Source organism: Mauremys reevesii, linkage group 15, assembly GCF_016161935.1.
Source record: "Mauremys reevesii isolate NIE-2019 linkage group 15, ASM1616193v1, whole genome shotgun sequence".
In the NCBI taxonomy this organism is placed as follows: Eukaryota; Metazoa; Chordata; order Testudines; family Geoemydidae; genus Mauremys; species Mauremys reevesii.
The window spans coordinates 38892651-38907791 of NC_052637.1; the positions used below are offsets into that span (position 1 = coordinate 38892651).

The 15141-nt window shown below is 47.1% G+C and overlaps 1 protein-coding gene across 10 annotated transcripts in view; it reads left to right on the forward strand.

Moving 5' to 3' along the window:
- ARSG (arylsulfatase G) overlaps nt 1-15141 on the forward strand; it is an 80056-nt gene that overhangs the window by 25866 nt on the left and 39049 nt on the right. For all 10 annotated transcript variants that reach the window (XR_005588294.1, XR_005588295.1, XR_005588297.1 and 7 more), the window contains 4 exons: nt 6510-7377; nt 11215-11402; nt 13223-13270; nt 14216-14327. Coding sequence is in view for 6 of the 10 variants with exons in the window: in XM_039500448.1 (XP_039356382.1) it covers nt 7154-7377; nt 11215-11402; nt 13223-13270; nt 14216-14327 (572 nt within the window). In the remaining 4 variants the exon portion in view is untranslated. The remainder of the gene's footprint in view (nt 1-6509; nt 7378-11214; nt 11403-13222; nt 13271-14215; nt 14328-15141) is intronic.

Below are 15141 nucleotides of genomic sequence, written 5' to 3' on the forward strand. Positions count from 1 at the left end.
GCTGACAGCTCCGTTCTCCAGGCCAGTCTGGAATTGTGTACAGATTAGCTCACAGTGGCCCCAAGACTCATTCTCTCCAGAGCAGACTGGTGACAATTTGATGGATACAGTTTTCTGTACAGATAAAAAAATAAAGACCATACAGACATTTACTGCTCTCCCCTCTGGCTAGGCCCAACCTGCTTGGATTTACTTTACGGTGGCCATTAATTAGTCACATCACAGCACAGCTTCTCTTCTGAGAGGGGGATACTCGAGTTGACCTCACTGTTAAAATATAGCTGTCCGGTGTTCAAGAACCATTTACTGCAGTGGAGGCCTGGGCAAAGCTCTGCTTTATGGGCGGCATTTCTCTCTCCTAGTAGAAACTGAAGGATGCTGCATAAAGACATATTTATAATTTACGCCTTTTTAAAGCCTTCTGATGCCTTGCCACTGAACTGTGCAGGGATGGGCAAGCTCTGCAGTGGCTTTAGGCTTCCATACACTCAGCTTGTTATGGTGGCAACCGTACAGCGGCGCCCCGTGCGCTTAAACATGCTGTCTTCAGATATGCAGCCTCAGGCAGGATCGTGTGCAAACATCCAAATCCTACGGCAGTTAAAGAAGGAATTACGTTCAAACAATGCGGAGGTCAAGCTAGGACAGCCAACCGCAGCCCCCAGAACTCAGTAACTGGCCTGGTCTCGTTTTGAAGAGAGTGGAGTTTCGGTCCTCAGGAAGCTCTGCAGTGGTTCTAAGGAGTCACTGTGGCAGGGGAATTTGTTGCTGGGTTGCAGCATTTTGAACCGGCGAGACACCCCTCCCTTCTCTTGCCTCTGAACAATTGTTTTCTCAGCCGGGGGCTCTGATTCAACAAAGCACATAAGCATGTGCTTGAGTACCCCACCTACTAAGCAAAGCACTGAAGCCCATGCGTAAATCCCATTGAAGTCAATGGGAAAAGCACATGCTCTAGTACTTTGCTGAACATGGAGTTTGCATGACTCGTTGTTGGTCAGGGTGACTGGGCAGGGAAAACCTGGCATAGCTTATCTGCCACGTGGGCATGTCTAGGTTTCTTTGTACTTTGTTCCACATCTCCGTTAATGACCTTTGAGGGTTTATGTGCTCTGCAGCTAGGGGTGGATAGACAACGTGCTAGCTCCGCTCAAGCTAGTGCACTAAAAGTAGCAGTGTGGACTTTGTGTCACGGGCTGGCTGCCTGAAAACATACCCAGAGGGCCAGGCGGCTCTGAACTCGGGTGGCTAGCTCCCACTGCCACCTGTGCCACAACAGCCACATGACTATTTTGAGCTCGCTAGCTCCATCATAGCTAGTGCCTTTCTGCCTACCCCAGCTATGGGCAGGTTCCCAGCTGCAGCGTAGACATACCCTGAGAGCCCAGAGGATCAAGCAATTTGATCAGACACTAATGCACAGACATAGGCCTCAAATGACTTTTTCCTTTTCAGTTAGAGAGAAGACAGTGTCCTTTGAAAATGGTTCGGATTGCTTGTGTTAGCCGTGTTATATCCGCTTACCTCCCTACAATAAATCGAAACATCTGGCAAAAGTTCAGGCTCACTCTCGGATGGAGGTGCAGTTAGTTTGGTCAGGCCGGGGTGTGGCATTGTATTATTGGGGTAGGTCACTCACACTAGGTGAGATTTATCAGGCAAAGCCATAAGCTCTTTTATTAGCAGGAAGTATCCTACCAGCAGGGTTTGGTTTTCATAGATACAATTTGAAAAGATACCTTGCTTGGGCAGTTTCAGCTAGGAGAGCCGTCGCATGGTTTGCACCCTTATTGCACAAAAGGACACATTTTCACAGGCTGTTACTCTGAAATGCAGATCAGGCTCTTTCTCATGATGTTCAGCGTTACTTTGCTTGCTGACTTTACTGTGCTGTTAGAATGGGAAGACTGGTGTGCATGTGGCTAGGATGTAGCGTGCACGGAGAGTTTCTGCAAACCATGCTTTGTGTGGCAAATCAGATTGTCAGTATGATTTCTTTTCTGGTGTTTTTAGTAGGGCTTTCTGAACAGCCTGGAACAAACTACATTTCTTGGTTCAGTCCTTTGACAATAGTATCAGTGTGAGCTTCCTCTCTGATGAGTACAGGCACTGTTTGCAATAAGGACTCAAATAGAGTTTAAGAATTGGTTACGGTAGAAGAGGCGATTTGCGAGTGTGACCAACTTTCCCATGGACTTTAAAAAAGTGGTTACAAAATCCTCAAGATATTTTTAAAAAAAGGAATGTAGCAATTTTGAAGGGTGTTAGAACCTGCATTGGAGACCGGAGCCTTCTGTCCGTAGAACAGGTCTATCCACTGCAGCCTTGGTGTCAGCTTCCCCCAGCAGTGACCTCCTAATGTGCCACCCTGCTCTGAAGCTGGAAGGGAAGGGACCATGGGTGAAAGGGGAGTCAACAAGGGACAGGATTCTGCTGTCAGCTGCTTCAGTGTAAATCTAGAGTCACTGTACTTAAGTTAGTGGAATACTCCACATTTATGCCAGTGCAAATGCGATCAGAATCTTGCCTAGGAAGGTCAGTTGTTTTTTTGTGTAATGGACACTTGTCCATTATTGGGAATTGGAAGAGGGACACCAGCTTATTTCATACAGACCCACAACCAGCCTGCACAGGCTAATAACCTTCAGCTGCTGCTGCTTTTAACCCCAATCTTCCAAACACTTGTGCCAGGTTTACCCTAGATACTTTTTCCAGTATAATAATGTCGATTAGGATGTGATTCTCTACGATGTTTATAAAATGGCAAAAAACTCTAGTGTAGATACAGTAATACTGACAAAAAAACCCCTCCTTTGGCTGGGATAGCTTGTTTTGTTTGGGGAATGGCATAAGCTATATTGGCAAAAGATTTTTTTCTGCTGGTATGAGCTGTCTCCACTAGGAGGGTTTGCTAGTGCAATACAGTACCAGCGTAGCTATACCAGCAAAGCCTTTCTAGTGTAGACATGTTTCTGGGGTCACGGGATTACATGAGAATGTCAGCTTGCTTTCTTTCTTTTTTTTTTTTTTTTAAATAAAAGCATAAGTCTCTAGCCCTCGTCACCTTTGTCACCTTTGTCCAGCTTGTCCTTGTCCATTCCTCCACGAATGCAAGTCGACACCACACCGTTCTGTTTCGTTGCGAGCATGTTCTTTCCATTTTTGGCCAAAGAGTTTTATCATGGGACCGGCCCAGCGCATTTTCAGTCTGCCCAGCGGTCGCTTGTGGTCTCTGGGGATCCAGTCACTGATGCGGGGTGTCCACTTACTGTCTTGCCTGCGGATTACATGACCTGCTCATCTCTGCTTTGCGTCGTACATTGCCTGCACTACTTCGGTCACCTCTGTATGCCTTCTGATCTCGTTCGGTATCTGATCACGGAGCGCTGGGGTGGGGGTGAACGGGATTCGACAGCGAAGTACAGCGGGTAGTAGGGAGGCCAACCGTACCTCTATTACTCTAGGGCAGCCCGGCCAAAGTGGAGGGGTACAGGGCACAAGGGCTGGCTCCCTAAATGCACCGCAGCAAAATTCTCCTGCCAAACAGGCCACATAAAAGCAGAATAAACCGAGCACAGACTCATGCGTCGGCCTGACCATCACGCTCAACCCAGAGCAGCACAGGACGAAAAACAGAAAATGGCTAAAAGAATAGTCCAACTATTTGTTGCAAGTCACAATGCAAGCCTAGCCCTCATGCTTGTGGGAAAAGCTTGCAAAAGTGATCCCTAAAAGCTCAAAATCCAGAAAGCAAAAAACAAGAACCCCCTCTCCCCATTTATTCATTTTTAAAATCTTGTGATTTCAAAGCCCATCTCGAGATTCTGGAACACTTGGTGTTGGCAAATTTGCACTTGGAGGTTACGCCATGGGGAACTGTTCACAGTAGCAAATGCGCCACCTGATAGTGTTTGCTGGCTCAATCCCGTGGGCTGGATTGGAACCGGAGTCATTTTATGAAAAGATTCTAAGAATTGGTTTATTTTATTCCGGGAATATTTTTTTTCAATGAAAGTTGGCAAACTTTATGGGATGTTTCTTTATGTACACAAGGCAATGTTTAAAAAGCTCTGCAGTGTATGGCAGCCTAAAGCAGCTTTCACCTGAGAAAAAAAGAGTATCCTGTCCCTGCTTATTTCAGATGCTTCCCTTTTCATTAGGAGAAAAAAGCAACTAACTAAAACAACCAACCCAGCCCAGAGGCTGATAATAGGAAAACCAGTAAAATCTGTCAGGGAACTTTCATCAACGGAGAAACTTTCATCAACGGAAAAACTTTCATCAACGGAGCCGTGCAGGAAACAATTTGGGCTCATATGTTCAAAACCTTCTTTCTGAAGGAATTCTGCCTCCATAAGTCTGTTTCACTACAATGGGAATTCTGTCCAGAAGTGAAGGAAATTTAGTACCAATCTAATCTAGCTCTCTGTCTGAGAGAGGTTCTTTTTGGTATTGTAATACACCAGGGAATGACTGTGGTTTTGTGGTTAATGCACACGAATGGAAGTCAGGACTCCTGAGGTCTATTTTTGGCTCAGGCAGTGGCTCATGTGTGATCCTGGACAAATCACTTAGACTGTCTGTGCGTCTGGAGGGCTGTTCTGTACCTCACACACTTCATTAACGAATGTCTGTAAGGAGCTTTGAGAGCCTCAGATGAAAGGTGTTAAATAACTTCACAAGGTTATATTTATTATGATGATTTTTTTATTATAAGTTAGAAGACTAAAGAAAGATGCTGATCTGAACTGAAGCCCTAAGACTTTTTAAACTTAGTAATGAATTTGACTGGGTAATTATGACTTATTTCCCACTGCCAGGTGCTGAAATCTTGACCTACACATGGTGTTTGTTGTGTTTTCTCTCTTTTTACCCTGCATCTCATGGTCCTTTTGGTTTTTATTATTCATTTATTTACTCTTCCTTTGAGTTTATCTAGATCATTCTTAACTTTGTTGCCCTCCTCAGTTGTGTTGACTGACTCAAGTTTTGTATCATCAGCTGCACATTCTTTTCTCAAGGGCATTGATACACAACTGGAAACATCTGTCATAATACTGGCCCTAGCTGGACTCAGCTAGCTTGCTCCGTCCACTTCAAGCCGCTCATACTAAGTGCTCTCTGTATTTGATATTAAAGCCAGGTCTTTGCCCAATCGAATGTCTCATCCTCTGATATCATTCTTGTTGTCCTTGCAGATTAGTCCTTGTGCTGATGGTTTTGTATAAATAGCCTGAAGGCTTGTAAATTATACGAGTTTCCTGCCACCTCATTTCTTGTTACTGTCTCATGAAATTCACGCTGATTTCTTAGGCATCAGCTCATTTTTTGTAAATCTTGGCTTATTAGTTTAGTTAAACTGTAACTTTCAACATGTTCCCCAACTAGAACTCTAGGCAGTTTCTCTAGACAGCGCTACAGGCATTTGGTCCCTTAGTTCTGCCTTACATGCCTTCCTATAGCCACGTTGGACCAAATCTGCCCCCAGCTACCACCCTGATTTCTGTGACGATCTATCAGCACACAGCCACTACATCAGCTTCTCTCCAGCCTCTCCTGCACTGCCCTGTGTTTGTGAGCCCAGCACTGCTCTCTGTGCGCTAGATTCGGACACCCTCACTCATGTAGAGAACTCCTGGAGTGATCCCACTGACATCAACAGGACTGCGCATGGGATAAGCTGCTATTCCAGATGAGGGAGCATGTCATGTTCTGGCTCAGTGTGAGGAGTGGGCCTAGTCAGTGTAAATAAGGTTTAATTTTTAAAACTGAGTTTTACTAATTGACCTTAGACCTTGTAAATTATTAAAAATTATGGAAAGTCTGCACATAAATCCTATCTGCCTGTTTTCTGTCTGCAATGCAGATTAGTAACACCCCATGACATAAGAACATAAGAATCACCATACTGGGTCATACCAATGGCCCATCTATCCCAGAATCCGGTCTTCCAGCAGTGGCCAGTACCAGATCTTCAGAGGGGATGAACAGAACAGGGCAATTAACAAGTGATCTATCCCCTGTCTTCCAATCCCAGCTACTAGCAGTCAGATGTTTAGAAATACCCAGAGAATGGGGTTGACCATCTTGGCTAATAGCCATTGATGGACCTATCCTGCAGGAACTTATCTAATTCTTTTTTGAACTCATGACCTCATGCTCAAAGATCAACTCTGAGATCCCATTGCAAATCTAGGCAAAATTACTTCTCCAGGATCTTCAACTCTTAACTGTATAAGAAGTCAGGCTTGATTGTTTATACAATCAGAGTCTGTAGGTTTGATATGTGGTGATTAGGGAAAATGGGCACTGCGTTTGTTTCCAGGCATTGGAGTAGTTATCAGTTGAGTTACAGCAACCTTAAATTTGACAGCAAAAATGCAACTGCTGTGTTTGAAAAGCAAAGGAAATGTCTCTGCAATAGAAAAACAATTCTTACGCTCACTAGGATTAGGGTCTACAAGCTTAACTCTTTCCAGTGCTAATTGTCTCTTGTTTTTCTTGCACAGGAACATTTGCTGTGATGTAAAGGTGTCCCCCTTATGGAATTCAAAGAACAGTTCGACATCATTTAACTTCAACTTTTGTCTAGTCTTTTGAAGAATGAGCATCATCACTTTACAAGGCCAAACAGAGAATTCCGCTGTAAACACCAGTAATCTAAATTGCAGGCTTCCTGGGACTAAGTAATTTATAAAATTGGATGCCGTATGGACAGTTTGTAATCAGGATAAAGAAGCTTGGGAAAAAACAAGTAAACCGTATATAAATATGACATTATTTTAATTGCATATTTAGCAAAACCCCACAATTATTAAATGACAATATGATTATTGTGACTTCCTACAAGATCTCACTTAGCATGTCAGCTGTTTGCAAATGGAAAAGAGAGAGGAAGATTATGGTTCAGTCGATCTCCAAATGATTAAAAGTCAATACCACAGTTTTGTAACTCGTCTCTTCAGCACCATCCGAAGATGTGAAATTTGCTTCTCTGCAGAATCCCAGGGCTGCTTTGGGTGGCAATAAACAGCTGACTCACTTCTGAGGAAAGCACGACAATGGAAGTTCTCAAATGAGCATGCGGCAGGAATAGGCCACCACCACCTACTCACTCACACTAAAGGTCTCCAGGAGGCGTTCGCCTGACACCATGGAGATTCTGTTCCTGAAAATGCTTCTGCTGCTGGCTGGCTGTTTAGCTGGGCTTTTCTATCACCTCTCAGATCTTTGTGGGGGTGAGAAGAGAACAGTTCAGAACAAGCCGAATTTCATAGTCATTTTGGCAGATGATGTTGGATGGGGGGATCTTGGGGCCAACTGGGCAGAAACCAAGGACACTCCTCACTTGGATCAGATGGCTGCAGAAGGAATGAGGTAAGCCTCAAAGAGGCGTCTGGCTATTTCTGAGTCTTCCGTTTACCTGTTGTGTGATACCAAATAGCAGGTGGGCAACAGTAAAATGGACAGAGGTTCTCACTAGTTCTTAACAACAACAGTAAGTGCCAGTGTATCCTGTCTGAGATCCATGTGAGAACCATGCTGTGGACTACCTGTGCTCAAATTCATCCCCATGCTGAGACACTCCCTCCCCTCACCCCCACGGAGGCATGTGCATTACTTACATCACATATGCCCTCAAAATAGCAAGAGCAGGGATCTAGCGCCACCAATGGGGTGTGGCTGGGCAGGACACTGGGGGCCCTGCCTGCTGCATGGCCTGTAGGATGAAGGTCCAAAAGATAGTGCACCTGCCTCAGAATTAGGCAGATTTCCCATGAGTTGGTTGGAGGGGAGGGGAGGGGAAGGGAAGGTGGTTAAAGTCCAGGAAGCTGAATCAGGAGCTCTGGGCTCTATTCCCAGCTCTGGGTGACCTTGGGCAGTATCTTTGCCCAGCCCGTGCCTCAGTTTCCCTCTCAGCAACATAGGGATAATAATGCTCCCTTACCTCACACAGGGCTTGCGAGGCTGAGCTTTAAGGCTGGCATTTTCAAAGGGGCCTGGGTGGGTTTGGAGATGGGAACCTAGCTTCCATAGCCTCATTGACAGTTCCAGCTTTAGTGTCTGTTAAACCACTGAGATCTCCAAAAGAAGGGGTGATACAAGTGCACAGTGTCCTTCTTATTTATGGCATTGGTCTGCAGGCAGCAGCAAGCCAAAAAGGTGCAGGTGGTGACCCAAGAAAGAATTCCTGAATAAGCATAAGGACTGCCTTGGAAAACTTGCCCAGATGCACAGGAGATCAGTGAACATAGCATCACTGCTTCGAACTTTGGTTGTTTGCAACATATTTGTTCTTCATGTTAACTGTGGCAGAGAACCTGGGTTCTGACAGCCTAGGAACAGCTGATAGTCAAATATTTGCATGAACTAATTGCCTAGCAGTAAAGACGTTTCTTCATCTCAGCAAATATTTAGAGGCAGGTCCTGGTTCAAATGAACAAGTCTTGTCTTTATGGACATTGATAAATACAAGTTATGGTAATCGCGGAGGAAATCATACCATGTCTTTTTGCGTAGAAGCCAGAGAGAAATCTCAGCTGGAAAATAATGTTAATATTCCTTTTTATCAGGATATACAGTGCATTGTAGCAATAACCCTGAGCATCTACATAGAGCTTTACATTTTCAAAGCTGTTCCTAAACATTAACTATTTAATATGTGGCTAGGATTAGGTTACAAGAATGCATGATTTATTTTCTTGCCAGTTCATTAACTCCTGTTTTAGAAAGGTTATTGTAATGGTGTTGCGGTCGTCCCTCTCCCTGTGGGTCAGGGGGAGACCACACCACCTCACTAGTCATTGGGATCATGGCCCTTCCAGCCTTCGTAACAGGGCAGGACCCCAAATAGTCAATAGGGATTAGGCCCTTAGGCAGGGCTGGGCTAATGAGTAGTCTGTAGGCTCAGGCCTGTACTCAGGCAGCACAATAAAGCAGTCTATGAGCTCTAACCCTTAGGCAGGGGAGAGCTAGCAAGCACTCTGTGGTGGGGAGTCTGCCACCCCAAGGGTAGTGGGGCAGAAGCCTGCCCGACTACACTGCATCCCAGCCCAGGGCCCTAACAGTGGTGGGGTGTCCCACCACTGGGTCAGCGGGGATCCTCCCACAACACGCTGACTGGCTGTTAAGCCACACCACCACCAAACTGAAGTCTGGTTTCCCTGGGCTACTTCCTACCAGAGTTCCAGATCGGGCTCTGTGGTCTCAGGATCCTCTGCTTCATTGGGGTACTCAGCTGCCGGCAGTGCACCAGCTCCTCCCCGGCTTCAGTCCTCTCCGGGGCCAGGGTGCCGCCTGGCTTGGCCGCAGGGTCAGCGGGCTGCAGCCAGCAAGGCACGTTTGTCTCCTTCTCTGGCTCGGCTCCAACGGCGCTATAGGCACCGCCTTTTGTACTTCCAGCCCCGCCTCTCAACTTTCGGTGGGAGGGTCAAGCCTGGCCTGACTCCGCCCACCTGGGCAGAGAGAGTGGTTCCTCCTCCTCTGGCTCGAAGGGTGGCCACACCGCTTCACTACCATTATAAAACCGCGTATTTCAAGGTTTAAATCACCCACTCTCACTATTTAGGGATTAGGGTGAGACCTTCATGGGGGCATTTCACATCTTCCTATTGTAGGGTCCTTGTGCCCTCCTCTGGAACATCTGGTTCTGCGCCTGGTCGGGACAGGATTCTGAGCTCTGTGGACAATGGATCTGCTCCAGTCTGGCAATTCCAGTCTAGCTCCTATATGAGATAGAAAAAACCTCCTAGATCAGGCACTGTAGTTCACCTCCCTTCTCCCCAGCGCTGCTAGATTGTTCCCTGGGATATATTTTCTAGTGCTTTCTCCTTTTGAGGTTCCTACCTAGGATTTCAGTCCCGCTGGCTATTTAGCAGGTGGTGCATGGAACTGTGCGGAGCTGGGGCTGCTCAGAGAATGATTTCCTAGAATTAGATGGAGAAACCTGACCGATGGAGCCAGTGTGAGGTTACACAGAAATGGGACAACAGCCTCAGGTCAGGGCAGGCTGAGGAGAAGTGCTGGCTGCGTGAGAAAGGCCTCAGAAAACTGTATCAAGTCCTTGGTGCAGGGGGAAGTTAGTTCTAACGATGGGGAATCAACAATAGAATTTAAGGAAATGACCCAGCTGTGTATTCCAGACAAGACAAGCCTCTCACACTGCTGTCGTGAGTGTAAGGAGAATGGTCTGACTGGGAAGATATAAAGTAGGGAAGTGGTGAGTCTGGTATTTAAGGACTGAAATGCCCAGGGCCACCGTGAAAAATGCATCTGCGCTTGTGCATCTGATTGCTTGTGCCTCGCTAGGAACCCCCTCCCTTCCCCTTGGGCGAGAGCTGTGCCCACATCACCGCCAGGCTGGGTCACAGCACTTCCCTGTCTTTGGATGGAGAACCAAGAGAGAGGCTCCAGCTGGTACACAATGCAGCTGCCCACCTCCTCTAGTGTATAAGTCGTGGTGAGCTCATCAAGTCCACTTCTGCTACCCGGTCCAGGCATTGGTCCTCCTCTTCAAAGCAGTAAATGGAGCAGCGCCCCACTGCATTAGTGAGCACAGCTCCATCGATGAACTGCCAAGACAGTTGCCCTCCTTTGGGACAATGCAGATCATGAAGCGCGTGAAAGCCAGTGACAAATCCGTCTCATTTGAAGGGCTCTGGTTGTGGATGAATCTGGAGTCGGGCCGGCTTTAGGGAACTCTGTAGAACCTTCCCACTTGATGAAGTGTCTCCACCATATAATCACAATGATGTTCCCAGCATCAACCGCTCCCTGTTCCTGCTCCCTCCCCCAAACACACTCTACTCCCAGCAGAGTTTACTGTGCCCGAAGAGGGAGAAGAGCAAGAGACACCATGACATCCACTCAAGGCTTCGCTGTTCCCAATTTCCTTTGGGCAGAAGATGCTCAAATGCTAAGGGAATGCGTGGCAATTTGAAACCCATATAGCTTCCTGGGAGTTTGAAGAACTCCGCTATCTTCAGGCCGCTCGGCATCTCACTGGCCGCTAACATGTACAATATGGTCATTTGCACTTGTGGCAGGTGAATGGCAATCCCATGCATGTTTGTTTGCAGCCCTGGGCTCCTCGAACAAAGCCCAGCGTGTGGGAGCATGTCAATTTTTGCCAGCTAGCGGGGGTCGTTTTTGCAGCTTTTTGTCAGACGTTCCAATCACAAATCCTAAGGTACATTCTGCCTCTTTCTCTTCTAGATTTGTGGATTTTCACTCTGCTGCATCCACTTGCTCCCCATCCCGTGCCTCCCTGCTCACAGGAAGGCTCGGCATTCGCAATGGAGTGACCCACAACTTTGCTGTCACATCAGTGGGTGGCCTCCCCCTCAATGAGACTACGTTAGCTGAAGTTCTGAAGGAAGCAGGATACATCACTGCGGTAATAGGTAATGAATGCATTGCGGAAAGCTCACTACTGTTCTGTTTTGCCGTTTATCATATAGACAGTGGTAGACAGGGCTCGGGGCATAGGTGCTGGAGGTGGCAGTCCCTGGCTTGAAGTGGTTTCCATTATATACAGTTTGGTTCAATGGCTCTCAGTACCCCACTCTATAAAGATTGTTCCAACACCCCTGCTCAAGAGACACAGGATGGACCATGGAGCTAATTCATTGGCTCAGATCCGACCCACGCAGGGAATGGCTACAAGTGATTACCACCACTTAGGTTGTACACCCTTGGGGGTGGGGACTGTGTCTGTCTCTGTGGTCTGTGCAGCACCTTGCACACCTGACCTTGCTTGGGGCTTTGGAGTGCTACTGTAATAGAAGCATTAAATAACGGTGGAGGCTCTTCAGTGGAGGCTGTTCAGTGGAGGGAACTTGAGCATCACGTCTACGTCGTGAGAAATATCATCTCATTTGGCACGAAATGACTAGCTCCCTTGCCGACAGTCACAGCAGCTAAGACAAACCTTGAAATATGCCATGCAGACTGACTCTTCATTCACCTCTAGGATTGGTCCCTTCTGGTTTAGCATTGAGGCACGTTGGCAGAATGGTCCAGGGGCAGGTTGAACTATGTGGTTCAAGCTGCCTCTGGACCATTCGGCCAATATATATTCTCCAGTGTACTTTCTGCCTATATCATCTATCTCTTTATTTCTTCAATATTGTGAAAATATATACAGGCGCCCAGCCTCCGCTTGGGATTCTTTTCCCTACATTGAAACCAGCACCTTCATTAAATGAGAACTTAAAGGATGTTTTTTTTCTGACTTTTCACTTTTTCTCCCTCTCTTTTTGCAGTTCTATGATGTTTTTTTAAAATTGCCTTTTTAAATGTGGGTGGTTACATCATGATGTGAACTAAACTTTTGGCTCCCTCCAAAATTTAAATGTGTGAATTGGTTAACTTTAGAAGAGTGTGTTTTCCTACATATAGTAACTTTTAATCAAAATATTAACACGTAGAATGGTTCTGTGCCCACAGAACCCAATATTCCTTGATATAATACCTTGTGCTAGTATGAAAAGCTATGTTATGTGTTGTGTCAATAGTTCGTGAGTTTTGAACTCCTTACGGCAAGCATATGGAGCGCTGTACCAACTTCCAAGGGAGTCATTCTAGTGTATCAGATCAGTCATCTGTGGATAATGAGTAAAACACACACTTTCATTCAGAGCCATTAAAATGCAATGAAAGAAAGTCACAAAAACCAGGAAATTCAGTTAGTTAAATGCAGATCTTGCCATTTCGTTACATTGACTTACATGCAAAATCATTCTCTGACTTCAAAGGTTGTTTTGCATGCAAAATTATGGCAGGATATCGTTCTGAATAGCTAAAGCTTCATAATTAAACTGTTGGTTGGTCATCACGCTGGGCCAAATTGTGGCAGGGCTTGAGAATATAGTGCTTGATCTTTGAAAACACATATGTGGCAGTTCAGAGGAGGAAGCCAAGAATGGATCATTCCGAACCTCTTAGAATGTCTTGTCTTTGAAAACTGAATGTCTGTCAGAACCGTGGTAAGGGTTTAAGGATGAGCGAGACTTGAGAAAACGTAACAATTGTTTTATGAAATTCCTCTGAGGTCTAACACCCTTGTGGAATGGATCCCTTGGCAAAATGGCATGCTTTAAACAGGACCTGCAAAGACAGCGACTTGTTGCTGGATTAAAATGTCAGGCCCTGGACACTATGTGTAATTACTAGTACCTACAAAGTTTTCCTTCTGAAAAGACTTCCTATTGCTTCCATGCAGGTAAATGGCACCTCGGGCACAGCGGCCTCTATCATCCCAACTTTCGTGGTAAGATTTTGTTGTAAAACCCAGCAAGTGTTTTGTTTCCCCACCATCCCTTTCTCTTTTTAAACCCATTCTCCTCCTCCTCCTTCCTGGTAATTGCCCTCAGAGTGGGAGGAGCGAGCCAGGAGCAGGCTCCTCTGTCAGTTCCCCTGTAGGTCATTAGTCTGCAGAAGGCCACCGGCCACGTGCTGCTCTGTCTCCTGCCAGAGAAGTTCTGCTGCACAGGAGACTCTGCAACCCCTGCCCACTCCCACAGCAGCAGGAGGGGTTTGTGGGATGGCCAGTGACTTGAATTCCCTGTGGAAGGAGTAGCTCTAATTCTTGGGGGGTGGGGGGATGCCTGTTGCCCAGCTCCCATGGGCTTGCAGAGTGGGGGCACAGTCTATGAGGTGTGAATTCCTTTTGGTAGCCGAGGTGGAGTAGGGGGGATATTTGTGCTCTGGATCTCCCTGTGTTTAAGTTCACAGCCAGGGCTGCTCCCACAGGGGTTGGTGGAGTTATCTCTGAGGTGGAGTTGACCCAAAAAGTCTGTCTTCACTTACAGGAAAGTCCAGCACTGCTGTCAATTTGTTCTTAGAATAGAGTCCCTCTTATTGTGCTATTTACTCGGTCCTGCCTTCCATTAACTCAATATTAGAGCCCTGTGAAGAGAGGACCATGTTGGGAATAAACCACAGGAAAGTACAAACGATGACATCTCAATGGATCCTCATCCTGTTGTAACATGAACTAGATTCCCGAACCTTTAGTCAGACCCCCATGGAGCCCCATGGGCATGAGCATTCACCTGCATGGTTCTGCTTCCAGGACAGGGGTCGAAGCAGCTGTTTTGCCTAGAACTGACCCCGTTCCCATCCTTGAGTTTGTAAACTCAGCAGCAGCAACTGTGTAAACAGTGTATAAAAGGCAAACGGCCACAGCAGGCTCACACGCTCGTTTGGATCCCAGGTTTCGACTATTACTTCGGGATCCCGTACAGTCACGACATGGGTTGCACTGACACCCCAGGCTACAACCTCCCTCCCTGTCCGGCATGCCCCCGCCGCTCTGCAGCCACAAGGTACAGCTTCTCCGGTGGGGTGGAGCGGAGTCTGGGCTTTGACGGGAGTGGGGATGATAAAAGGCATCTCCCGCTTGCTAAATGTCAGAGCTGAATGGAAAATGTTTTCCCCTTGGATCCCAGGAACAGAGAAGTTGGCAGGGGTTGTAAAGATGAAGGGTTTGGAATGTTCACTGAGGTCTCCTCTGCCCCAGCGGGACTATCCCCTCTCACCCTGCAGTGCGTATAAAACACAGCAGGTCTGGGGGGCCAGGCTGGTCCTCTGGATCCCCTTCACTCTCCTCCCTGGCATCACAGCACTGCTCCCTCAGGCCAAGGAAACCCTGAGGAACCTGTCACTGCTCCTTCATGCACCAGCCCAAGGGGCCCTGGCCCTGGCCGGCTCCTGCTGAAGTCAGAGACCAAACGGGGTCTATGGGAGGGAAGCGGTTAAGACACTTGTCTGTGACACAGGAGATCTGGGCTCAGTTCCTAGCTCTGCCACAGACACCCCCTCCCCGATCTTGGGTACGTCTCTCAGTTTGTCTATGCCTCCGTTCCCATCTGTTGAGACTATAAGCTCTCGAGGGACTGTCCTTACTGAGCGTCCATCCAGCAAGGGGCCCTGAGCTAGGCTGGAGCCTCCCAGTGGTAACAAAAATGTGTTCGCTCTCCCGCAGTGGGAGGGGATAGCGAGGGGCTGAGTTCAGATCCCCTGTAGGGCTCTGTCTGTCTCAAGTGTGCGGCCAAACCCGAGAGCGAAGAGGCTTGATTTCTGGTGCAAGGGGAATAACTGAGACTGGGCCACATTGCAAACAGACCCCAGTGATGTCAG